Source organism: Phyllobates terribilis, unplaced genomic scaffold (genome assembly GCF_046119375.1).
Source record: "Phyllobates terribilis strain yellow unplaced genomic scaffold, ASM4611937v1 Scaffold_8__6_contigs__length_399053987, whole genome shotgun sequence".
Classification (NCBI taxonomy): Eukaryota; Metazoa; Chordata; class Amphibia; order Anura; family Dendrobatidae; genus Phyllobates; species Phyllobates terribilis.
In genome coordinates this window covers 344,179,921-344,206,828 of record NW_027362768.1, presented here as the reverse complement: position 1 = coordinate 344,206,828, position 26,908 = coordinate 344,179,921, and the positions used below count along the sequence as shown (strand labels likewise).

At 44.7% G+C, this 26,908-nt stretch overlaps 1 protein-coding gene across 4 annotated transcripts in view; it reads left to right on the top strand.

Moving 5' to 3' along the window:
- FRMD4B (FERM domain containing 4B) overlaps positions 1-7,315 on the top strand; it is a 257,085-nt gene extending 249,770 nt beyond the window's left edge. For 3 of the 4 annotated variants that reach the window (XM_073644727.1, XM_073644726.1, XM_073644728.1), the window contains exons 20-23: positions 577-702; positions 1,272-2,038; positions 3,098-3,224; positions 4,615-7,315. In XM_073644727.1, coding sequence (XP_073500828.1) covers positions 577-702; positions 1,272-2,038; positions 3,098-3,224; positions 4,615-4,738 — 1,144 coding nt within the window. In that variant the 3' untranslated portion in view covers positions 4,739-7,315. The remainder of the gene's footprint in view (positions 1-576; positions 703-1,271; positions 2,039-3,097; positions 3,225-4,614) is intronic. The other variant, XM_073644729.1, reaches the window with a different exon arrangement.
- The last annotated feature ends 19,593 nt before the right edge of the window (positions 7,316-26,908 follow it).

Sequence of the window (26,908 nt, the reverse complement as noted above, 5' to 3'; positions counted from 1 at the left end):
CAATGTAATAAAAAAAAAAATGAATTGCTGTACTAAACACAGCTTAAATAAAATATATTTTAGTACATACAAATAGATAAATATTTTATCATTGCTGTACTAAAAAAGGCTTAAAAAATAATTATATATTATTAAAAATATATATATATTTGTTTTTATTTTTTTAATCCAGCAGTGCAGTGATAGTATATGTATGTGTGTATATATATATATATATATATTATATTATTTTGTAAAGCTATTTATTAGTGCAATATTATATATTAAAAAATATATATTACACATTTCATTACTGCACTAAAAATGGCTTCAGAAAAAGGGAAAATTATATATAAAAATAGTTAGCCATTTTTTAGTACAGCTATAATATAAATGTGTATATATTGTAACTGTACTAAATGGGTTTCAAATATATAAATTATTTATTAAAGCTCTTTTTAATACAGCAGTGCAGTGATAACATAATAGCTTAAAATTATATATAATTTTATTTATTTTTATTTTTAAAGGAATTTATTAGCACATTTTTTATGAAACTTTGCTTTTAAATAAGACATTTTCTCTTCCCATATATAGTCACAGAGAACCGACATCAACACACAGCAGCCCGTACAAGACTGCGGAGCGGAAGCCTCATGGCGGTCGGAGCATGCCTTCCACTCCTGTGCTGACACGAAACGCCTACAGCAGCAGCCACCTCCAGTAAGTCGGAAATACCTTGCGCTAGATCAGGGCCGCGGGACGGACACCTGCGCGATCGGTGCAGCGGTCTGTACATAATAGATGGATAATTGCTGCAGATCACGTTGGAATATGCAGATTTTATTTTCTTTGTATACATTGTTGATGTGAATGTATAATGACTTTATCTAGAACTTTCTGCCCATACGAATACAGAATTTTATTCTATAGGTGTAGTCCTTTAAAAAGCATCTCCACCTGAATTACCTATGTAAATACTTGCATCGTCCTGTGGCACATTCAGACTTAGCAGCAGGAAACCTTCAAAATGAATTTGGAAATGTAAAAAAAAAAAAAAAATGCATTCTGCTTTTTTTTCGCATATCTAAAAGTTAGGGATACTGGCGGGTAGGAGGAGGTGTGCAAGGAATTGATCCACAGCAAATGGACTACCGGCATGGCTGCTGCATCAGGATCCTGCAAATATTTTTGCAAAACTTTAATAGCTTTCCAAAATCCTGTAAAAACCCCTTTTGTCACCAGTCATATGGCATTTATATAGTGATCCTATATTGTGTTTTTTTTCCTAGAAATGAAGGGATGAGCCACAATGGCCGACAGCGGCGGGGCAGCTTAGAGTCCCACACTCCTCTGATTGATGACTCAGTCGATGGAAGCGCGACCTTCTCCATCTCAAAAAGTCAAAGGAGCAACAGCACCGAGGTTCTAGATGACGGATCTTCCTACACCAGCCAGTCCAGCTCGGAGTACTACAGCACGCCGCCAAAGCAAAACTACTGTTACACCACCCAGACCCTGGACAATCGTCCCCGGGACAGAAGAGGACGTCACAAGAAGCAAAACTTTTCTGCAAACTCTGGAAGTATGCCCAACCTGGCGCACAAGGATGCCCGAAACGGTGTTTACCAAGTCACCCAGAACCAACCATCTTCCAGCTATTACATCACCGGATATTCGGCTTATCAGGAAAGTGACCCCTACTACAATGGAAGCTATATATACGAGAACGATACGGAGGGTCAGTACAGTGTGAACCCCTCGTATCGTGCGTCCATGCACTATGGCTACGACCCCTATATGAGGTATAATTCGGACCAATTGATGCCTGTCAATGCCTATGCAACGTTAAGGCTTCCAAAAAAGAAACCTGTAAAGACTACAGAGCAGATCACCAAGAACATTAAAAAGGCCATCGTGGCCGAGCATTTAAGGGGATGGTACCAGCGGGCGTCATGTCAAAAAGATGAGTCTGACCGGGGCTCACAGAGGAGTCTTTGTTACGCTTCTATGCAAGTTCCCTCATCTCCCAGTGTCAGGACCCCATCTTGTTCATCCGGTAAGTTGGAGCAATCTTTGTTCACTTGGCTAGAGGGGGACCAACCCTTGACGAATCATAGTACATTTATCTTATGGTTTGGCCTTCAGACCTTTTATGGGATTGTTGCTGCGTGCATGATCTCTTGGGTTTTGGTGATGATTAGAACAGAGGTCCCAACTTCTCCTGTGTGAATGGAGAACTGAACATGTGCGACCACCACTCCTACAGACCATTGATGGAGCAGTGGTCGCACATGCTCTCCTCCCAGAGGTCCCAAGTTCTCCTGTGTGATTGGAGCTGTAGTGAGCATGTGCGACCACCCACTCCTACACACCATTGACAGAGCAGTGGTCGCACATGCTCACTACCACTCCATTCACACAAGGGACTTTGGGACCCCTCTTATGATTTGTGGGGTCTCGGTAGAGATGGGGAGGGGGGAAAAGGAATTGCAGGACCCTGAACACATAATGCTCAACTGGACCAGGGTCCTTCAATCTTCTTCAACCGGCCCTGAAATTCTGGCATACTGGGCAATGTTGTGCCACAACTTCATGGTATATACCAGAGGCAATTGAGATGCCAACATTTCAGTGCCGGCTGAGGAAGTTCATAAGGACCCTGGCCCAGCAGCCATGGTGTAGTATCATGGACGTCGGACAAGGGTCCTGCAAATCTTTTTGATCATTTCTCCCCTGATATTCTCCCCCAGTGATCATTTATCACCTGTTCTATGGTCAGATGATAAATGTTTATAGGACAAACCCTTTATCTATTGGGGTAGTTAAAGACATGATCTTGGGCTGGTGGGCTAAGCTTTATGGACTGCGTGTTATACCTCAGTTTTCCTTTAGGGGTGCTGTAGCAATAGTGAGCATTAACATTGTAGCTGATTGGAGGAGGCAGAATTGTTTCCAGAACGTGAGGAAGGACATATGTACCCTCATTCTTTGGTTTATTGGGACATCTCCTAGACATTTCTTGAAGGAGTTGGGGTTTTGTTTTTTAAAGTTGGTCACAGAAAAACCCTGTAATATTAATTTTTGGGATGTTTTTTTTTTTTTTCTTTTATCCCAGTGTCTTCCACAAGCACAGCTGGGAGTCGGTGGGCACACACGGGCACATCGGCCTATCCGAACCCCGTACCTCACTCGTCATACACTGGCTACTCCACGGCTTACAGCAGCACGCCTCTGCCAAGCAGGTGAGCCCCGGATTGCGGTCCGACCGGTTTAGCCGCTGCGTATACATTCTCTACTTCCGCAGACCCAGAACGTGTTGAAAAGAGTCCTCTCCGTCAGTCGCTCGATGTTATTCTTTGGTATTTTGGGTGTAAGGTCAACAATTTGTTTAGGAGACATGGGGAAAAAGCCCATTACAAGCGAGCGTGCTTCTCATTCCATGATGGTGACCCTATTAACTTGCACTGACATAGTGACTACGAGTATGGGCCGAGACGTTGCCTCCTTGAGTGTCCACTACCATATTCTGCAACGTCACCGTCAGTAAATACAACCCACAAATTATCCCCCGTCAACTCCTTATTAGCAGACAGCCATCTCTCCCGACTGCCCCATCACTGCCGAGTGCTACTGTGTTGTCTATAAGAGAGCCGCTGCCAGACTCCTCTGCCAGAGGCTTATGCCAGGGAGAACAAAACGTTCAGAAATCGGACATGGCGGATCCTTAACTCCAACAGTTGAGTCCCCCCCCCCCCCCATACACATTAGAAGGTCGTCCAATCCCACCTATATCAGGGGGTTCACCAATGTCTAATGTTTGGATGGGGGGGCCTTTAAAGGAGGAAAATGTCTCACCAGGCCTCTTCTCCTTTCCTAACAGAAATGGGGTCTAATGAGCTAATAGTCCTCCAGTCCTACATAAGCTGCAATGACATGGTGGATTTGGGGTGGGAAGTTTGCAGCATTTTACAGGACAGAACAAGTGACTGAGGCTTTCAAAGCTCCTTCCACGCATAGTGGGGGAAAATTCCCATAAGTGTCAGGAGCGTACTGCAGATAAATATTGTTTTTTTTCATACATCCTCCTTATTTCCATACGGACTGTCCACCAAAAAGCTTGAGGTTATATATGCATCTAGACTAAAAGAAAGCGACTGCACAAAGACAGCATCCGTGTGGCATCCATATGTGTTACAAACACGGACGTGTAAATTTGGCCACGTGGTCCCCCATGCACATTAGATAAGATACCAATTTCGTCTGATCATCTAATGTGCGTGGGGGGCCTTCTGATTGTCCTCCAGCAGATTAGGATTGGAGTTGAGCAGTCGATCCTTTTGATCAGAAAGATGAGCAGCGTCCTACGATGGCGGCTGTCTCCTAGGAAAGTTTGGCTCGGCTGAGCGTTCCTGTGTTATCAGGGGAGTCGGGAGAGATGGCTGAACAATCCGAGTATCTAATGTGAATGGCCAGCACTAGTATGTGTCCAGATGAATTGGTAATTTTTGGGCTTGCGGATAGGGCCACGTGCCATTTGGCACCATTGGTCAATCCATTGTGCACAAGGACCAAACTCCCATTAATCCGGACCCTCTAACTTTAACTTTTTTTTATTTCTGTTTTTATCCATAGGACTTTCCTAACCTATGCTCCCCAAATGGATGACCCCGACATCGCCCCACTAAGCGACGACCCTCTTCCCAACGATCAAGACCTCTTATGGCATGAAGACTCCAAGCCAGGCACCTTAGTATAAAGTGACAAGACTTTCCAAACTTTATCCCGTTTTTCACTTATCACCTCATGTGCCTTGCAGTGAGACCACCAATATTGCAAAACCCGCCAAAGTCTCATCGGATGCAGCATCGGCACCTGCAAACGGCAGAAAATTGGTCGGCGTTCTACTGGGTGACGAGGCACAATCTACCGGCTTATCACAAGCACTTGGTTTTATAAAAAAAACAACATTTTATTTTATTTGGAAACTGGACAAGAGCAACTGTGAAGACAACTAGAGGCGGAAAGGAAAAAAACATAAGGATGGAATTAACACTCTGCAGTCAGTATTGGGCCATTCATATGAAGGATCATAACAAGAAAGAAAGGCGATGTCTCTTTAAATCACCATTTTTCTCTAATGAAATCCAATGCTTCCAAAAACCCCCCCTCAAAAGAAAAACAAAAAAAAAAATCTGTATATATGGAGAGATGTGTATATAGGTTTTCTTGGCTACTTTTTATCGGTAGTTTTTTTTTTTTGTTTTTTAATATATATTCTCCTGCTACTTTGCTTAAGGGAGCTCGATGAATGACTTTTTTCTTATGGTACAGCTTGTTTTTTAGAAATGATCACTAAAAGTTTTTTTTTTTTTTTTTAATCTATCTATAAGGAATGGTTATAATCTGCTGGTCAGGTGTCACTTATATTGTTTTTTTATTATTATTATTTGCAATGGATCAATTGTGGAACAGGAAGTTTCTTGTGTGGAAGGTACGGGCGGAAGATGTGCAAGTGTGTCCGGGACCCGAAATCAGCCGGGTCTTGTGCAGAATGGAGGATGAATCATTATTATTATTAGTTTTCTATGGATTAAACTACAACTTATATTTAACAAGTATGTGGCACTATTTTATTGGAATGATCATGGATCAGCTAAAAAGCTGGAAATAACCAGAAATAACCCCACACCTGCCTACGGGTAGTCTGGAAGAGAATGGGGCAGAATTGTAATACTAGACACAACCTGTGGAGAATAGTGGCGCTGTTTCTGGAATAAGAGCAGAGCATAAAGGATATGGACACAAAATTATATATAATATTATATATATATATATATATATATATATATATATATATGTGTGAAAATTATATACTATATATACATTTTTACTTAAATGCATATATTTTGGGCACAAAAATACTTTTTACAACTGGGTGTCATTAAAAATTTGCACCATTTGGCTTTTACAGTCTCTTTATTTCCCTGTACATTATGAGCTGTAGAATTAGCTAACTGAGAATCGGTCAGCGAGCGCATTTTTTTTTTTTTTTTTTTTTTTTAACTCCTCTCGACTGATTTATCCTTTTAAAAAGACTGATAAGAGTTAAAAAAGTTGCTGTCACAACGAGAACGCTGACAGATTCTTAGCAGCCAAAAAATGCCGGGAAACAACCTGTAAAAAGCCAAACTTTTACTGAACCCCCAATAGCAAAAATTAGGCTATGTTCACACTACGTTTTTTTCAAAGCAATGTGTTTTTCAAGAGGAAACTCTTTCAAGGAAATGCTCTACTTTTGGGAGTATTTTTTTTGCTAATCCTCAGACTGTGCACATGGTGACTGTTGAGCTTTTGGTGCAGGAACTGAACGGAAAGTCTCCAAACCTCAAGACTCCTGAGTTTTTTGGAGCAAAAACTGATCAAAAGCCTCCTTGTCCACATCATACCTTTTTAAGGCTATGCAGCCTTTCGATTGGACAGCGCCTAGTTTGGAGCAGATTCCTTCTGGATCCACTTCTAATTGACCTGTATTTTCTTTTTTCTCCATCATTTTGTCTTTAAAATCACTTGAAGAAAAAAGAATAAGCTGATGAAAAAAACTAATTAAACAACAAAGTGGATTTCCCATAGAAATGAATAGGAAAAGTTTTTGAAGAGGATTTTGGAGCAAAAAAATCAGAAAGCTGTGAACATAAATTTAGCCCAAAATGCATGCATTTCATTAAAAAAAATGTGTCCATATAATTTAAGAGATGTCTGGGATTAAACAAAGAAGAAAAAGTTCTGCCCTTTTTCCAGAAACAGCGCCACTATTATCCACAGGTTGTGTCTGGTATTACAGGTGAGACCAATTTCAGCAGAGCTGAGCTACAATACTAGACGGAGCCCATGAACAAGTGTCCTACAGGATTGAGTCCTGAGTCCCTTACGACACCTTCCATCCTCCCAGGTCCATAAATTTGGACCTTCAGAACTTTTTTTTTTCTATGCAAATAATCCACATTTATCAGATTAGGAACACGGATCAATGTGATGCAGCAGAGCCCAGATAATAGCGTAGAAGAACTGCAAGCTGCGGCTTGAAATCAAATGGACCGACGCGTTTGGGGCCGATTCCATCAGCTCTGATATAGGAGCCATTCCTGCCTGTAAACCAAGGACAGCAGCTGCCGGTTGTGCCTATGGGAAGCCCCTGCCCTTATGGTGCTATCAGCCCCTTCTCTACAGATTTCTGGGGCTTTATGTGTTTGCAAGGGCTGCTGGTTTTTCCAGAAACCTGAATCCGAGAACAAATGTGTTTTTTTTTCAGTATTTTTTTTTTTTTTTTGCAAAAGTCATCATAACCTTAGACTGACAAAAAGCAGGGTAAGGCATGCTCGAACAGGTGGCCGCGCTCACCCCCATGCACTGCCGTCCCCTCCGGCCATATTCCAAGGGATTAAGCAGTTTGCTGCCAGACAGGCTTGCAGATCCATCCCACAACCTCTGATGTGTGTGAGGTTGATTGTGTTCGTTAACTATTGTGTGTAAAGATTGGAGATTCGAGCTGGTCCTAAGTCGTTTGGAATATCTGGGTATGGAAATGAAATGAGAAAATCCTATTTATTTGTTTTGTACGGCACCTTCTCTGGAAATTGTTCCCTTTTTATTTTTTTTTTGGGCATTTAAACTTTTGGAGCCTATTTTTGTATGGGGTCCAGTAATTAAAAAAGAACAAAAATGATGATTGTCTGTGTGTTACTCTATAGTGGACAGAGGGTTAAATCAGACACCTCTTGCCCACATTCTCCACCTTCTGAAAGTGCCAACTGTCCCGGATTTCCCAGATATCCTCATGGGCAAAAAGTGGGAGGATGGGGATCCCAGGTTGGACAGGGCATTGGTGGCCTTTAAACAAGGCAAAAATTGTTGGAAACTTGTGGCTCGATTCATCATTCGCAAGTTTGTTTTTTAAAGTGACTTTAAATTTTTTGACTTGTGGCATTCGCTAATATTTTTGCACCAAGTTCTTGAAATTTGTGCAAATCAAGAAATGCTCTTTTAATTTTGCCTTTTTTAATTTTATTTTTGTGTTTAAAAAAAAAAAAAAACACGGGCAATCACATATAAAATAGACTTTATAAAAGGAGCAAACGAAAAACGGGAAAAAAAAAAAAGTGCAATGCAATAATGAATCGAGCTGTAGGAAAATACATGGATGTAATCATCCTGGAAGAATCAGCCCCACTATACATATGAATACTCCATTATAGCAGTGCAGTATATATTTGGTAATCTGGTATGTAATAATCTAGAATGTTTCATAATCTGATAATTCTGCATAGACTTTAGCAGAATTTTAGCAAATCACCACAATATAAGATTAATGGGGGCACAACTCCCAGCGCACCCACCGATCAGCTGATTGGAGATGCTGCAGGAAGTAGCATAGCGCCCTACATTGTGTAGTGGTCATGATTGGTACTGCAAGCATGACCATTCACTTGAAATACCAATAATGGCCGCTACACATTGCATGGTGTTTCAGCACCTATAGGAAAAGTTCACATGTTGCGTATTTGGTGCAAAATTTTGCATTGGCGATGGAAAGGGTAAAATCTGCACCAAACCCACAATAAAATCTGCATATAACATGTGCGTATTTTTCTGCAGAAATATCTGCACAAAGTATGCAATTTTTCAATATCTGCACCAAATATGAAAATTTCAGCAATAAATATTGCTGTGGATTCTCTGTTTAGTTTTTTTTCTGCTGCGCAAAATCCAGCAGGTGAAAACTTACTCTGGGTTGAATTTTTTTTCTTAGTTTACTTTTTTCTTGTTTTCAGTTCATAGATCACATGTGTATTTGTATAGATTTTATTTATTCACATTTTAAGAGAGTTGCAGCAAAAAGAAACGCTCAGATTACAATGCAGAAACACAAAAAATGGGTGAAATGACAAAAAAAAAACAAGAACTTTTTGCATTAGTATTTCATCTGTATATTCATACAAAAGTGTGCAGACCTGTGACCTGAAGTCACACAAGCAGCCAACGCCTCTGCATGCAGCCTATGGTAAAAATCTACTACTGTATGGGTGATGAAACACTGCCACCTAGTGTTAGATTATCACATGTACAATACGCTATATGCATCGTGAGGATGGGACACATTCACACATTCCAGATTCCTCATATAGTAGCTAAAAGCGCTCACACAGGGGGGTCATCAGTATACAGTGGGTACGGAAAATATTCAGACCCCTTTACATTTTTTCTTTGTTTCATTGCAGCCATTTGCTAAATTCTAAAAAGTTCATTTTTTTTCTCATTAAAGTACACTCTGCACCCCATTTTGAAATGAAGAAATTTTTGCAAATTTATTAAAAAAGAAAAAATGAAATATCACATGGTCATGAGTATTCAGACCCTTTGCTCAGACACTCATATTTAAGTCACATGCTGTCCATTTCCTTGTGATCCTCCTTGAGATGGTTCTACTCCTTCATTGGAGTCCAGCTGTGTTTAATTAAACTGATAGGACTTGATTTGGAAAGGCACACACCTGTCTACATAACCTGGCAAAAGTTATGGAATCACCGGGCTATTCATTCAGTTGTTTAATGTTGTTGAAAAAAAGCAGATCACAGACATGGCACAAAACTAAAGTCATTTCAAATGGCAACTTTAGGGCTTTAAGAAACACTAAAAGAAATCAAGATTAAAAATGTGGTACTCAGTAAGGGTAATTTTTTTCAAACCAAGCAGAGGGAAAAAAAATATGGAATCACTCAATTCTGAAGAAAAAAAATTATGGAATCACCCTGTAAATTTTCATTTCCAAAACTAACACCTGCATCAAATTAGATCTGCTCTTTAGTCTGCATCTGAAAATGAGTGATCACACCTTGGACAGCTGTTGCACCAAGTGGACTGACATGAATCATGGCTCCAACACGAGAGTTGTTAATTGAAACGAAGGAGAGGATTATCAAACTCTTAAAAGAAGGTAAATCATCAGGCAATGTTGCAAAAGATGTTGGTTGTTCACAGTCAGCTGTGTCTAAAATCTGGATCAAATACAAACATGGGAAGGTTGTTAAAGGCAAACATACTGGTAGACCAAGGAAGACATCAAAGCGTCAAGACTGAAAACTTAAAGCAATATGTCTCCAAAACAGGAAATGCACAACAAAACAAATGAGGAACGAGTGGGAGGAAACTGGAATCAATGTCTGTGACCGAACTGTAAGAAACCGCCTAAAGGAAATGGGATTTACATACAGAAAAGCTAAACATAAGCCATCATTAACACCTAAACACAAAAAGAAACAAGGTTACAATGGGCTAAGGAAAAGCAATCGTAGACTGTGGATGACTGGATGAAAGTCATATTCAGTGATGAATCGCGAATCTGCATTGGGCAAGGTGATGATGCTGGAACTTTTGTTTGGTGCCGTTCCAATGAGATTTATAAAGATGACTGCATGAAGAGAACATGCAAATTTCCACAGTCATTGATGATATGAGGCTGCATGTCAGGTAAAGGCATTGGGGAGATGGCTGTCATTACATCTTCAATAAATGCCCAAGTTTACATTGATATTTTGGACAGTCTTCTTATCCCATCAATTGAAAGGATGTTTGAGGATGATAACATCATTTTTCAAGATGATAATGCATCCTGCCATGGAGAAAAAACTGCGCAAACATTCCTTGAAAGAAGACACATAAGGTCAATGTCATGGCCTGCAAATAGTCCGGATCTCAATCCAATTGAAAATCTTTGGTGGAAGTTGAAGAAAATGGTCTATGACAAGGCTCCAACCTGCAAAGCTGAGCTGGCAACAGCAATCAGAGAAAGTTGGAGCCAGATTGATGAAGAGTAGTATTGAGCGAGTATGTTCTGTTAACCCTTTCGCCAAGTATGTGTGGCGCCCCTGGGGGTTCAGTCACCACAGGGGTACTGCACCTCAGTTGAGGTGTGGTATGTCCTCTTCCAGGTAAGGATGGAGCATCTCTCAGGACCCCACTTCACCATTCAACATTACACCACTCCTGTCCTGTAGGGGGCCTAAATGCACCAGGGTGCTGCCCCGGCCCGGGATATAGGAGATGGGGGGGAACCAAAAATAGGGGGAACCATGTAGTGGGTGAGGGTGGAGAACACATTTAGGTTACACTTATTCATTCATATTTAATCTACAGCCATCTTAGGTTCAAGGTCTTTGATTGTGATCTTCATCGCTGATTGTGGCCTTCTGCTAGAACCTGCAGCCTATTGAAGATACACGGTCCTCGTTCTCTGTCCTTGAGACGAGGAGCGGGTCAGAGTTAACCACTGTCTCTACCCGGTCAAGGTCCCTACCTAAGAAGGCCTGGAGGGGAGCAGAGGAGATAGGCTCCACAGGCAAAAGGATCCCAGGGGGATACGGACGGAGCTGCACACGCCACCTGTATTTCTTACTCTGACCTAGTCAGAGGGACTCCTGCTGCAAGAGGGGTGACCGGCCGCCGATATCTGACTTTGTTATTTCAAGTCTTAGTCGGAAAAGCCCGGAGGCTTAGTGGATCCCAGGAGGGATACGGACGGAGCGGAGTCGCCACCTGTACCTCTCTACCTGCGTTTATCCAGTGGGACCCGGCCTTACACCTAGTTCTAACCACACAAACAGTCAGGAGAAGACTTAGTGGGAGAATTCACGAAGGAGAGGAACACACACCAGAGGGGTCTCGACAGTTGCTCTTGATCTACCTGGAAAGTGCTGGACCCTCTCCCCGGTGGCCGCAGTACGCCGCGAGGAGCAGAGGGAAGCTTTGCGGCTAAAGTCCATCTTAATGTGAGTAAAAACCCTGGATGACTTCACACCCCGCTTCAGCCTGTTATTTCCTGCACGGCACTGCACCCACAATTCCTCATCACACTGCCCTGAGGTCTGCTCCGCCTGCAGGGAGCCGTTCCATCTCAGCTGCCCGTAACACCGGCCTCAGTGGACTGAAGCGGCGCTGGTGCCCATCACCGGAAACCGTAGGTGGCGTAGTCGGAAAATACCACTCAACCCTGAAAGCCCATTAAATCTTTTATGTGACCGCCCTGGGCACGGACCGGGTCCGGGCCACGACTGCAACCCCGAGACACCTACACTGACCCGGCTCCGAGTAACCCCATTTCTCAGGGAGGGCCTCACATATGCTCGGGTGAGCACCGAGTAGTTACAGCTGCTCGGTATTATGTTTAAATCACTCCCGTGTGCATGATTTGCGACTGTCAGCTTTAATACATGTGAGGAATGATTGTTTCTTTTGCATTCCTCACATGTAATAAAGCTGTCAAACAGTCGCAAATCATGCACGGGAGTGATTTAAACATAACACCGAGCAGCTGTAAATACTCGGTGCTCGCCCGAGCATACTTGGTGAAAGGGTTAACAGAACATACTCGCTCAACAATAATGAAGAGTACCAGGGGCGTACAAAGAAATCATGGGGCCCCATAGCAAAAGTCCAAATTGGGCCCCCCTTCCTCGTAAAAAAAATTGCAACGTAACTGGAATCACAGTGTATAGGCGCAGTCACAAAAGGACATAGCTATCTACTTTTGAAGACAGGGAAATGGACATGTCTTGTAGCATATACATAGTAAATGTGCCCATACTGAAGCCTTTTAGTGTTCTCAACCCTTTTATCGCCCTATAGATTTAAATACCCTCAAAAATGCATCCAACACACTGTATGATAACCCCTACAGTAAATTCCCCTACTGTAACCCCCACATGCACAGTATGATGACTCCATAGTCCCCCCAGCAAAGTATGATGTCCACACAACCACCCACACAATATAATAGCTCTGACAGCACCCAAACACAGTATGATGGTCCACACACACACACACACCCCACAGCAACCCCCCCTCACACAGTATGAAGGTCCCCGCAAAGTATGATGATCCCCACAGACCCACATTGTATGATGATGCTCACACAGTTTGATGTCCCCATAGGTCCTCCACAGGACCTCCAAACAATATGATGAAGGTACCCACAGTATGATGGTCAGCACATTTCCCCCACACAGTAAGCAGCACGGTGGCTCAGTGGTTAGCACTGCAGCCTTGCAGCTCTGGGGTACTGGGTTCAAATCCCACCAAGGACAACATCTGGAAGGAGTTTGTATGTTCTCCCTGTGTTTGTGTGGGTTCCCTCTGGGTTCTCTGGTTTCCTACCACACTCCAAAGACATACTGATAGGGAATGTAGATTGTGAGCCCCAATGGGGACAGTGCCGATAATGTCTGTAAAGCGCTGTGGAATTAATGGCGCTATATAAGTGAGTAAAATAAATATATACCGTATTTTGCGGATTATAAGACGCACCCCAAGTTTTGGGGTGCAAAATAGGAAAAAATATATATATATTTTTTTTTTAAATAAAATGGTGCGCCTTATAATCCTTTTTACCTGGGGCAGTGGTAGTGGAGGGGGGATCATAGGAGCCAGGCTCACACAAACCGGAGACTGGCGGGAGAGGAGGCTGCGGCAGGAGACGGGTGATGCTGCGGCCCCGCCCTCATAAGAAATGTCAGTGATTCAAGGCGGTGGTGGTGGCGGCGGGAGCTAGGCGAGTTCAGCGAGGCGATGCTGCGGCCCTGTCCTCAGAAGTCAGCGGTGAGCGGAGGCGAGGTTCCCTATCATGTACATAGCCCTGCGCTGTGCTTTTGTAAAATGGCCGCCGGAGCATGCGCAGATCGAGATCTCTAGGGAACTCGGCCAGCTCCCGCCGCCACCACCACCACCACCACCTTGAATCACTGACATTTCTTCTGAGGGCTGGGCCGAAGAATCGCCCTGCTACTGCCGCAACCTCCTGTGTTTGGGACCCTTATCCGACGCCGCCCCCCAAATAACCATAACTTTTCATTATAAGACGCACACCCTTTTTCCTCCCAAATTTGGGGGGAAAAAGTGTGTTTTATAATCTGAAAAATACGGTGAGTAAAATAAAATAAATAAATAATATTGGCCCCCACAGTAGTCCCCACCACAATATGATGGTCGCCACAAGCCCCCCACATCATATGATGACCCCCTTTCAGTAGTCCCCATCACCGTATAAGACCCCACAGACCCTTACAAGTCCTGACTAGGAGAGCATGAGCTGCCGTGCAGATAAAAGTGTGTAAAGCAGTAATTTATACAATTTATTAATGCTCAGCTGTAATCCCCTCTGGTCCCAGAAGTTCCTCCTCAAGCCTTTTGGTGACCAACACAGGAAAGTGTGACAGTAGCGCTAGCTCAGTGTGAATGAGGCTTCCTGACTCTCTTTGTGCACAATCACAGCCCTCCTCCCCATAAACCTGTAAATAGTTAGCAGAATTCTATTTACGACCCCTCCCCCGGCCTTAACACCCGCACATCCAACAATCAGCATGCAGGTGGAAACTCATCTGACTGAGTCATTTCACACAGAGAGCCCAGCGCTGCCCTGCTAACCTGCAGTGTCAGCTGAGTGTCACCCCGGCCTCCAGGACGCTCCCTCTGTCTCCATTAGCCAGGCTCCAATGATCACCACGCTCCGCTCTCAGCTCCTCTCTGCTGTGCACGCAGCGCAGTGATCTAGAGGGGCGTGTCTATGGACAGAACAGCCGGCTCCGGACCCCCTGAACGCTGGGGCCCCATAGCAGTCGCATGGTCTGCCTCTATGGGCGGTACGCCACTGAAGAGTACTGTTTGTCACACATTAAGTCCATGCCTCAGAGACTGCAAGCTGTTATTAAAGCCAGAGGTGGTGCAACAAAATACTAGTGATGTATTGGAGTTTTCTTTTGTCTGTTTGTTTTTCATGATTCCATAATTTTTTCCTCAGAATTGAGTGATTCCATAATTTTTTCCCTCTGCTTGGTCTGAAAAAAATTACCCTTACTGAGTACCACATTTTTAATCTTGATTTCTTTTAGTGTTTCTTAAAGCCCTAAAGTTGCCATTTGAAATGACTTTAGTTTTGTGCCATGTCTGTGATCTGCTTTTTTTCAACAACATTAAACAACTGAATGAACATCCCCCGAGCCCGGTGATTCCATAATTTTAGCCAGGGGTTGTATATAAAAGACATCACAGCTCACAGTGCATGTCAGACCAAATGAGAATCATGAGCTCAAAGGAACTGCCCAAGGAGCTCAGAGACAGAATTGTGGCAAGGCATAGATCTGGCCAAAGTTACAAAAGAATTTCTGCTTACTCAAGGTTCCTAAGAGCACAGTGGCCTCCATAATCCTTAAATGAAAGAAGCTTGGGACCACCAGAAGTCTTCCTAGACCTGGCCGTCCAGCCAAACTGAGCAATCGTGGGAGAAGAGCCTTGGTGAGAGAGGTCAAGAAGAACCCCAAGATCACTGTGGCTGAGCTCCAGAGATGCAGTAGGGAGATGGGAGAAAGTTCCACAAAGTCAACTATCACTGCAGCCCTCCACCAGTCGAGTCTTTATGGCAGGGTGGCCCGACGGAAACCTCTCCTCAGTGCAAGACATATGAAAGCCCTCATAGAGTTTGCTCAAAAACACATGAAGGACTCCCAGACTATGAGAAATAAGATTCTCTGGTCTGATGAGACGAAGATAGAACTTTTTGGTGATAATTCTAAGCGGTATGTGTGGAGAAAACCAGGCAATGCTCATCACCTGCCCAATACAATCCCAACAGTGAAACATGGTGGTGGCAGCATCATGTTATGGGGGTGTTTTTCAGCTGCAGGGACAGGACGACTGGTTGTAATTGAAGGAAACATGAATGCGGCCAAGTACAGAGATATCCTGGATGAAAACCTCTTTCAGAGTGCTCTGCACCTCAGACTTGGCCAAAGGTTCACCTTCCAACAAGACAATGACCCTAAGCACACTGCTAAAATAACAAAGGAGTGGCTTCAGAACAACTCTGTGATCATTCTTGACTGGCCCAGCCAGAGCCCTGACCTAAGCCCAATTGAGCATCTCTGGAGAGACCTGAAAATGGCTGTCCACCAACGTTCACCATCCAACCTGACGGAACTGGAGAGGATCTGCAAGGAAGAATGGCAGAGGATCCCCAAATCCAGGTGTGGAAAACTTGTTGCATCATTCCCAAGAAGACTCATGGCTGTACTAGCTCAAAAGGGGGCTTCTACTCAATACTGAGCAAAGGGTCTGAACACTTATGACCATGTGATATTTCAGTTTTTCTTTTTAATAAATTTGCAAAAATTTCTATATTTCTGTTTTTTTCAGTAAAGATGGGTTGCAGAGTGTACTCTAATGAGAAAAAAATTAACTTTTTAGAATTTACCAAATGGCTGCAATGAAACAAAGAGTGAAAAATTTAAAGGGGTCTGAATACTTACCGTATCCACTGTATATAATGCAATGATAAAACCTCAGATTTATGATTTTATAAGGATGACACAAATGTCCGTGGCTTCTTCATAGTACACATTTCAGTGGGGTCACTTCTGCAGCAGGTGCGTGGATTTCTGTATTCACATAAATAGGAAAAAATGAAGATATTTCTGCAACAAATGTTCCATAGATTTTTGGGGAAATCTATTTTTTTTTATTTGACCCTATTTTTCATTGTGAATAATGAAAGACTTTGCCATTTCCAGTTTCCTGTACGACGTCGCTCCCTGACCGTCTCTCCGTGGCTCCAGTCTGGGTATCACTATATCCCGGATTCATGACTGTCACTGACAAGAGCCGTCCGTCTCCCTGTAATCCTGACATATTGCTGTACATAATCCTCATCACTGATGTTTACAGGTCTCCTCGGATCTCAGAAGTACTTGGAAAACCCAAATAGATGCCAATTTTACCACCTTCCGATATGAGGAGTCATGTCTGCTTTTATAGGGCGTATGGACGTCATAGACTGGCAGCAATCTGGTGTATGAAGCAGCTTCCATTTATCATTGCTATAGTCCACTGGATCATCCACAAATGACCTATGGCGCCTTATTCTGCAGCAAATTTGCAATGGCACGCTGCGGATCTTCACAATACAATAGATAAAATGCATCTTCCCACGCGATTTCCAGGATGTAATCCATGCGGAATCTGATTCAATAATTAACGTGTTTCTTAGGCCATGTTCACACGTTTCTTCAGGCTTTCAAAAATCACAAGTTTTCCAAAAGAAAACTGTTTCCTTTTTCAGAAGTTTTTCTTCAGTTTTGGAAGAGTTTTTTTTTTTTTTGCTAATGCATTTTTTTTTTTTTGCTAATGTATGTAAAGCGCTGCGGAATATGTTAGCGCTATATAAAAATAAAGATTATTATTATTATTATTACTATTATTATTTTGCAACCTTTTAATTTGGCTTCGTTTGGAGCAGTATCCACTTAAAAATTGACATGCAATATATATTTTTTTTCATTGGGCATTTTTCAAGACTTTTTCAGGAAATAAATGCTCAAAAAAAAAAAATCTCATATGAACAGCAAAGTTGAAATAAATAGTAAGTTTCACAAGTTTTTTTAAGCAGTTTTGAAGAGGATTTTGGAGCAGATCCATTAAAAAATAATCCTCCAAAATCTCCCATTTGTGAGTAGCGTAATTTTTCACTACAAGTCTGAAATGGAAAAAATCTGCGGCATACGGACGGACTGTGGGGGAGATTTATTTTGGAAATTCACTCTGTGTCTTGTCTTCCACCAAATTTATCACATTTTAAAGAAGCTTTTTTGGCTCTTTTGTTTTTTTTTTGCGCCTTTTTAGAGTAGGCTTTCAAATGTCTTGCATTCTGGCTCATTCAGATGTCCATTTTTCAGAAAAATTGTACAGATTTTGGGGAATTTAAGGAGAACTGCGCAAAAATTTTGGGACATTTCAAAAAGTCACAAGTGATGAATGACCAAACCGCTCCCATAAGGGCAAAGAAAAAAAAAAAGACAAAACCAAGTAAACTTAACTTAAAAAAGGAGCAAATTAAATAATGAAACTGGAACAAATAAAAAGACTATTAGAACCATTTTTATTCTAGAAAAAAGTATCAAAAAAGATAATAAGCCAGCGCCAGATCATATGGATCCCTTCACTATATAATAATTTAGCTATATTGGGATAAAACTGGAAACCCCCTTTAAAAGGAGGATGGACATTGCAAACTGAAACCTGAGTGTAAAGTCCAATTTTTATTTTAAACATTTTTATAAAATAATAAAAAGACAATAATGTTTAAAAAAATAAATAAATAAAAATAAAATTTATTATTTTAACCCTTGTCCTATCTACCTAGTTAGGTTCCATCATTTTTTTATATGTACATTAATAAAAATGATCCACGGCCAACTTATCCCAGGTATTTTATGAGACAAATTTAGTTCCCAGAAGTGCAGACAACCTGCGATCGCTTATGTCGGCCAAGGTCTGAAAGTTCATGGCTCTATCCTATCCTGCGAGGCATAATAATTCTAATCCCACTAAAATCCCATGAAAGGTCTGTGCCTCTAACTGCACCAGTGTCCAATATCAGGGTAAATCCCATAGGAGAGGGCACGATGTGTTTTCACAACAGGTGCCCGCTCCTATTTCTTCCAATGGCATCCAGTCAGAAGTGACGCGTGGAGCCAGTGATAATAACTTACTATTTGACAGAGGATCGATATCAGACTGGAATATTTAATAGGATTACCCAGGATTAGAGAAAAAATATCTGTTTTTTTTTCATCCATAAACAGTGCCACTTTTCTGCACAGGTTGTATCTGGAATTACAGCTCAGTCCCATTTATATTATTAGAGCTGCAATGAAATATCAAACACAACCTATGGACAATAGTGGCGCTGTTTCTGTAAAAAAGCAGCCATGTTTTTATTTTTATTACCTTTGAGTCCGAATGTTCACCTCAGGATCAATTTACTGCTTACATATAGAAATAAAGTACATAAAAAAATTCAGTATCTTGTACTGACCCTGAGTTACCTCCTGTATTATACCCCAGAGCTGCACTCACTATTCTGCTGGTGCAGTCACTGTGTACCTATATTAAATTACTGATCCTGTACTGATCCCGAGTTACCTCCTGTATTATACTCCAGAGCTGCACTCACTATTCTGCTGGTGCAGTCACTGTGTACATACATTACATTACTGATCCTGTACTGATCCTGAGCTACATCCTGTATTATACCCCAGAGCTGCACTCACTATTCTGCTGGTGGAGTCACTGTGTACATACATTACATTACTGATCCTGTACTGATCCTGAGTTACATCCTGTATTATACTCCAGAGCTGCACTCACTATTCTGCTGGTGCAGTCACTGTGTACATACATTACATTACTGATCCTGTACTGATCCCGAGTTACCTCCTGTATTATACTCCAGAGCTGCACTCACTATTCTGCTGGTGCAGTCGCTGTGTACATACATTACATTACTTATCCTGTACTGATCCTGAGTTACATCCTGTATTATACTCCAGAGCTGCACTCACTATTCTGCTGGTGCAGTCACTGTGTACATACATTACATTACTGATCCTGAGTTACATCCTGTATTATACTCCAGAGCTGCACTCACTATTCTGCTGGTGCAGTCATTGTGTACATACATTACATTACTGATCCTGTACTGATCCTGAGTTACATCCTGTATTATGCTCCAGAGCTGCACTCACTATTCTGCTGTGTACATACATTACATTACTGATCCTGTACTGATCCTGAGTTACATCCTGTATTATACTGCAGAGCTGCACTCACTATTCTGCTGTGTACATACATTACATTACTGATCCTGTACTGATCCTGAGTTACATCCTGTATTATGCTCCAGAGCTGCACTCACTATTCTGCTGGTGCAGTCACTGTGTACATACATTACATTACTGATCCTGTACTGATCCTGAGTTACCTCCTGTATTATACTCCAGAGCTGCACTCACTATTCTGCTGGTGCAGTCACTGTGTAAATACATTACATTAATTATCCTGTACTGATCCTGAGTTACATCCTGTATTATACTCCAGAGCTGCACTCATTATTCTGCTGGTGGAGTCACTGTGTACATACATTACAATACTGATCCTGTACTGATCCTGAGTTACCTCCTGTATTATACTCCAGAGCTGCACTCACTATTCTGCTGGTGCAGTCACTGTGTACATACATTATATTACTGATCCTGTACTGATCCTGAGTTACATCCTGTATTATACTCCAGAGCTGCACTCACTATTCTGCTGGTGCAGTCACTGTGTACATACATTACATTACTGATCCTGTACTGATCCTGAGTTACATCCTGTAGATCTTTTATTATAAAAATGAAAAACATAACAAAATTAATAACCAGAAAATAAACAGTGTAATGAACTGGTCCAGCCGCTCCCTCTCTCCTCACACACATATTATACATATATACACAATAATAACTACCTACACCATGACATCTGGTCCGGTTACCAAACAAATAATAATATAATAAACAATAACCGACAAATTATATACAAACTAATATATAAATACTAACTATACAAATATATACAAGACAAAACAAAACACCCCACACTCAAGCCCACCAGTCCCTCCCCGGCACTGACCTGAGAGCTGGTCCTGCGCCTCATGCCTCAGTCCATGTCCAACGTCCATAGGACAGATCAGGCAGTGCCAGTTTTTCACCCAAATAACCAATGTCCCACAAGATGAACCCACCTCCCCCCTTTTCCCTCCACCCAACCTAACACCTACACCCAAACCCATATATACAATATATACAGAAACAAACAATACAATAACAAACAATACAATAACCACAACTGACAAAGCCCAAGTTCGGCGCCTGCAGCCCTACATCACTGTCTACTGATCAATAAAACAAAAATCTATGGTGTCAGCAGCAGCCCACCACCAGGAGAGGAGATGACCAGACTAGGGCACACTAAAAGAAAAGCCCCTCCAGAGGAGAGCGGCCCTCCGTGTACCCAGTCTCTCATACTCCAGAGAACGCACCTTCACCAGGTCACCGAGTATGGTCCTAAACACATCGTCCACTGGGAGGATTTTCCGCTGCGTTGATACTAAGCACCGTGCATTCCACGTGTGATACCTAACCACTGCGCTAACTAGAAATAAGGTGCAGCGGTCCCGACCACCCAGGTCCCCGAATGCTCCATAGGCCCATGCCGCATAAGAGAGACCGGCCAGCCGGGGCCAGCCAATAGAGGTGCCCACCCTGTTGTACACCTCTGTGTTAAAGGGACAACGAAGCAGGAAGTGGTCCATGCTTTCAAGCATGGTACCACAATGCTCCCGAGGACAGTTCCTGTCCTCAGAGCTCCTACACTTCAGATTGTCCCTCACACACAGTTTCCCATGGAAGCAGCGCCAAGCCAAGTCCCAAACCTTCGAGGGGATCCTGATAGAATTCAAAAGATGCAGACCCACCCCAAGATCCCGACTTGGGCAATCCCTGAGCGCCAGAGGCCTCTGAAAATGGGTCAACAGAACCCTTTTGTCAAGGAGCTTCCTTGGCAGAGTCCTGACCTCCCACATTCCCAGACCCCACCGGCGAATTACCTTCAGAACCACGGTAGCGTAAGCCGGGAGATGTCCATGCGGAGATCCTTCACTTGCCCTCCTGTCTCCCATTCCTGGAAGAAAGGCTGAAACCATCCCTTACAGGAGAATACCCACGGAGGAGCCCTCTCTTTCCAGAGGTTTGCAATATTGATCTTAATGAAGGTATTCACAAGGAATACCACAGGGTTGACCATACCCAACCCTCCTAGTCTCCTCGTACGGTAAGTAACCTCCCTCTTGACCAGGTTCAGTCTATTCCCCCATAACAGTTGGAAGAACAAACTGTAGACCCGAGTCCAGAGAGGCTCTGGCAAGATGCACACACTGCCCAGATAGATCAGCAAAGGGAGCAGGTAAGTTTTGATCAGGTTTACCCTTTCCCTTAGGGTCAAAGACCAACCCTTCCATTGGTTCACCTTCTGAGTGGCGATCTCTAGCCTGCTGTCCCAATTTTGTTTGGGGTAATCCCCCTGGCCAAATTCGATGCCAAGAACTTTTGCAGAGACTTTGGGTTCTGGAAGGGTGTCCGGGAGATCAAAACCAGGATCTCCTCCTCCCAGCCAGAGACTCTCACACTTATCCCGGTTGATCTTAGACCCGGATGCCTCCGAGTAGCGATTTACCTCTGACATCAGCCATTCTGCCTCCCCATCAGAGGAAACAAAAACGGTGACGTCATCGGCATACGCCACCACTCTCAGAGTGGCTTCCGGTGCTGCCCGGTCCATCCCGATCCCAGCCAACGGTCCACGCTCCACCCTCCTAAGAAGTGGGTCAATCGCAAACACGTACAGTAGCGGGCTCAAGGGACAACCCTGGCGAACACCACACCCAACCTCAAAAGAGCTGCCAATCCAACCGTTCACAAGCGGGAAACTCTCTGCCCCAGCGTACAAGGTCTTAAGCCAATCAACAAAGCCCCCCGGCAGGCCATATCTCAGAAGGACAGACCAGAGGTACTCATGATTAACCCGATCAAACGCTTTTGCCTGGTCCAATGACAGCATGTACCCCTTCCAGTGACCAGCCCTACCCTGCTCCACCGCCTCTCGGACACAGAGTACAGCACTAATTGTACTGCGGCCCGGAACAGAGCAATGCTGGGCCCCCGAAAGGAGCTGGGGTGCAAATTTCACTAGCCGATTAAACAGCACCTTTGCCAAAACCTTCCTGTCTGCATTGAGAAGCGCTAAGGGACGCCAATTCTCAATGCAAGATGGGTCCTTACCCTTTGACAAGATGATCAGGGCAGACCTCCTCATTGACTTTGGCAGAGTGCCTGAGGAAAGACACTCATTGAATACCTCAGTCAAGAGGGGAACCAAGGCGTCCTTAAAGGTCTTATAGAATTCAGATGTTAAGCCATCTGGACCGGGAGATTTCTTTAGGGCAAGCCCTTCAATCGCCAACTTAACTTCCTCTTCCCTGATCATCTCTGTCAAAACACCAAGAGAGGGGTCTACCCCTGGTTCGGGGACGGCTTCAGCCAGAAAAGCCGACATCTCATCCCAATCCAGATCCCTCTTCCCCAAGAGGTGCGAGTAGAAGGATCTGACGACCTCCAGGATCCCTGATCTGGATCTTTTCAGGGACCCCGCAGTGTCAACCAGTCCTGTAACAACTTTACTATTCACTGACATCTTGCAGTTTCTGTAAGGGTCGGGCGAGCGGTACTTCCCGTAATCCCTCTCAAAAACCAAAGATGCGTGTCTATCATACTGACACCTCATTAGCAAAGATTTCACTCTGGAGATCTCCTCGCGGCTACCTCCAGTTGAGACAAGATGCTCGAGTTTCCTCCTCAGGCCCTGATACAGGCGGTACCTGTCCAGGCTCCTGAGGCTCGAGAGCTGGCGGAAGAATCTCGCCACCCTTTTCTTAAACATCTCCCACCACTCTGACTTACTACTACAAAGATCCAGTAAGGGTACCTGGCTCTGAAGAAAATCCTCAAAGGACTGTCTTATCTCTGCTTCTTCCAAGAGAGACGAATTGAGCCTCCAAAAGCCTCTTCCCATCCGGGGAGTCTCTGTAACATTCAGGGAAAACAAAATCAAACAGTGATCGGAGAACTCCACCTCAACAACAGATACTGCTGAAGAGACGGCTTCCTCCTTTAAATAAAACCTGTCTATCCTGGACCTACAGTTACCTCTATGATAGGTGAACCCCTCGTGGCCTGGGGTGTGCCGGATGTGGACATCCACCAGGCGAGCCTCACTAGCTATACTATTAAGGGCGACGCTATCATAAGTCAGCTTGTCTCTGGAACCTCCTCTATCCCGGGGCCTCGTGACAGTGTTGAAGTCCCCTCCAAAGACGACCTGCCGACTCGTAAAAAGGTAGGGCTTGATCCTCATAAAGAGACACTTCCGGTCCCACTTAGATTGGGGACCATAAATGTTAATGAGCCGAAGCTCCTGTCCCTTCATGAGGACATCTAATATCAGGCACCTCCCCATTTCTAGCTCAATAACCCGTCGGCATTCTACTGGTGCGGTAAAAAGGACCGCCACTCCGCTATACGGCTCGGCCGCAAGAGACCAATAGGAGGGCCCGAGTCTCCACTCCCTCTTAGCTATAAACACCTCTGCCATATTTGGCAGCCTGGTCTCTTGCAAAAAGAAAATGTCAGCTTCAACCCGGCTGAGAAAATCAAAGGCCGCAAATCTAGCCATATTTGACTTAATGCTGGCGACATTAATGGACGCCAGCGTCAACGGAGTGGGTACCGCCATCATTGGTGATTGAGTTAGATGGCTTTCTTCTTCCCACTCCCCTTATCCTCTGCCTCAGAGGAGGAATCCTTCCCCCTCTTTAATGACACAGAGGTGTCCATTCCCACATTTTTCCTTCTTTTTCGTCCTCGTCTCCGGACTCTAGGCCAGTCCCTCCCCCCAAGGACATTGCATCCCCAGGAGAAGGAGACTCGGCGCCCCCTGTAAGCTCCGCTGAAGCCGGAACCTCACCCTCAGCCTCCTCCTCAGAGGAAGAGATATTATCAAGGGCTTGGAACCGGTTAGAAAGACCAACTAGAGGGGAGTCGGTTTTACCTTCCTTAGGTACCTTGGTCAGAGCGGGAGAAGATGTTTTATCTCCCTTCTTTCTCTTCTTTTTGGTGCCGAGCTTACGCTTGTGCTCTAGCCACCGCTTATTATCCTCATCCATACTTTCATAATGGGAGAATTCTGAAGCAGAGGCAGTTTCCTCCCTGTGGATCCTCCTGACCTCCTCATCCAACTCATCATCCCTCGGGGCCTCAGCAGCAACACTGGCATCCAGGACAGGGGCTGCCCCGGTAGTCTGGGCTTGTCTAGACGCCTCAGCTGGGCAGGCGTCTTTTTATTGCTTTTCTTCCCTGGCCCCTCAGCTCCCCCACCCATGCTAGTCCCCTCTCCAGCAGAATCGGCCTCACGGCTTACTCCCACCGGGGTCTCGACTGCATTAGCAAAGGAGCGAGGACAACGGCTGAATGCGTGGCCTAACTCACCACACAGGTGGCACCTAATCTCCACACAAGAGGCGGCAAGAAGGTCGACACCCCCACACAACGCGCATTTCTGCACGGTGCAGTTTGCACTGAAGTGTGTGGGGTCGCCGCACCTGTGACAGAGCTTCGGTTGCCCCTGGTAGAAGACCAGGATACGATCCCTACCCAGGAAGGCAGACGATGGAATGTGGGCAACCGAACCACCTGAACGCTTAAGTTTTACCATAAACGTCCAGGCCCCTGACCAGATACCAAACTCGTCGCGGTTTTTCTTTGGCATCTCCACCACCTCTCCATACCGACCAAGCCACGTCATGATGTCATAGCAAGAAAGCGACTCGTTACGAGTCATCACGGTCACTTTCTTGATCTGGTTTTGGCGAGACACTGCCTGAACGGCAAAGTCTCGCCAGCCGGGCTCATTTTTTGCCAACTCATAATTCGCCCAGAAGAGCTCAAGCCCCTCCGGCCGAACAAAGCTGACATCAAACTCAGGCGTGGAATAGGGATGTATCAAGGCGTAGATGTCAATCGCCTTGAAGCCCATCCTCAGCAGGAGCTCCACAACTTTAGACCTTGGCGGACATGCATCACTGCCCCTCCACCGAAGACGGACCACATTCCTACGCACACTGCCTGGCCCGGCTGTTGGGAGGGACCACACTGTATCTCCCCCTTTTTGCTCTCGGAAGGCCCCGAGGCCATGCCTCTCTATCCAGAAGGATAGATCAACCTCTCGACCCTCTACCATTAGTGATCTCTCCCCCTTCTTTAGAGCCTCCAGAAGGCGCCGTTGCAACATGCCGTCCCCAAAGCCCGGAGACGAGGAAGATGCCCTATTTGCCCCGGAGGTGACACTGGCATAACTCTGGACAGGTGTTGCCACCCCCGGGGGGGCAACCGGACCAGTGACCACATCAGCCCCAACAGTATCACTATTACCCACCTCCATCTCACCCTCCACCAAACCAGCAACCACACCACTAGACAATGAATTATCCTCATTCACCTCCACCACCACATTCATTCCTGCTGGACCAGTAACAATGGTGGATGACCTTTTGACCTCCGCATCAGGCACAAGGAGCTTAGTCACCTCCATAGAACTGGAGGCGACCTCACCCCCAGTCTTATGTGTGCCCTCCACATCATCGGTCGGTAATTTCCGCTGTTTGGCATTTGGTATAATGTGCCGCTGATCTCTAGCTGCAGTTAGGCGCCGCTGATCTTTAGCATCAGGATCTTCCGGACCAGCGACGCCAACACAAAATAGCACTTTCGTGGGAGGACCGGAACACTCAGCCCCAACGGCCCCCTCACACTGCCGCCGCTTCTCAACTAAGTGATCAGCGGCAACAGCATTCAGAGGCGCCGAGGCTACCGGAGCTGCCCCCGACACCGGGCTGCTCCCCCCTCCCACTGAGGAGCGCACCACAGCATCGTGGCCTGATGGAACGCCCACCGCCGGGCCGCCCTCACTGTCCAGCCTCTCAGCTGATGCACCTCCTGCTGCGTCCCCGCTACTACAAGCAGAGACGGAGCTCTGCGCCTCACTACCGCGCTCTGTAATCTCCCCGCGCCTTTGCACTGGATCCACAGCAGAACCCGGGCTGGGCAGGGCAACGGGGCTTATACAGCGAGCTGAGCCTGCCGCCGACTCAGGGGATACAGGGAGGGGGGCATAGACATAGCTTACCGCTTCCTTCAGCTTTGGCTTGGTCTTCTTTGCCTTTTTGTGGCCCCCAGGTGCCTCTTCTGGTAGATCGTCACCAAGATGGAAGTTTTGGAGGCACACTGGGGACTCCAGGAGCTTAATCTCCGCCATTAGCGCCCCTCCCTGGCCGCTGCTGTCACTGTCCTCCCCAGAGCCGGCAGAACTGCGACCGGATGTCACTGTCGCCTGTCCTGCA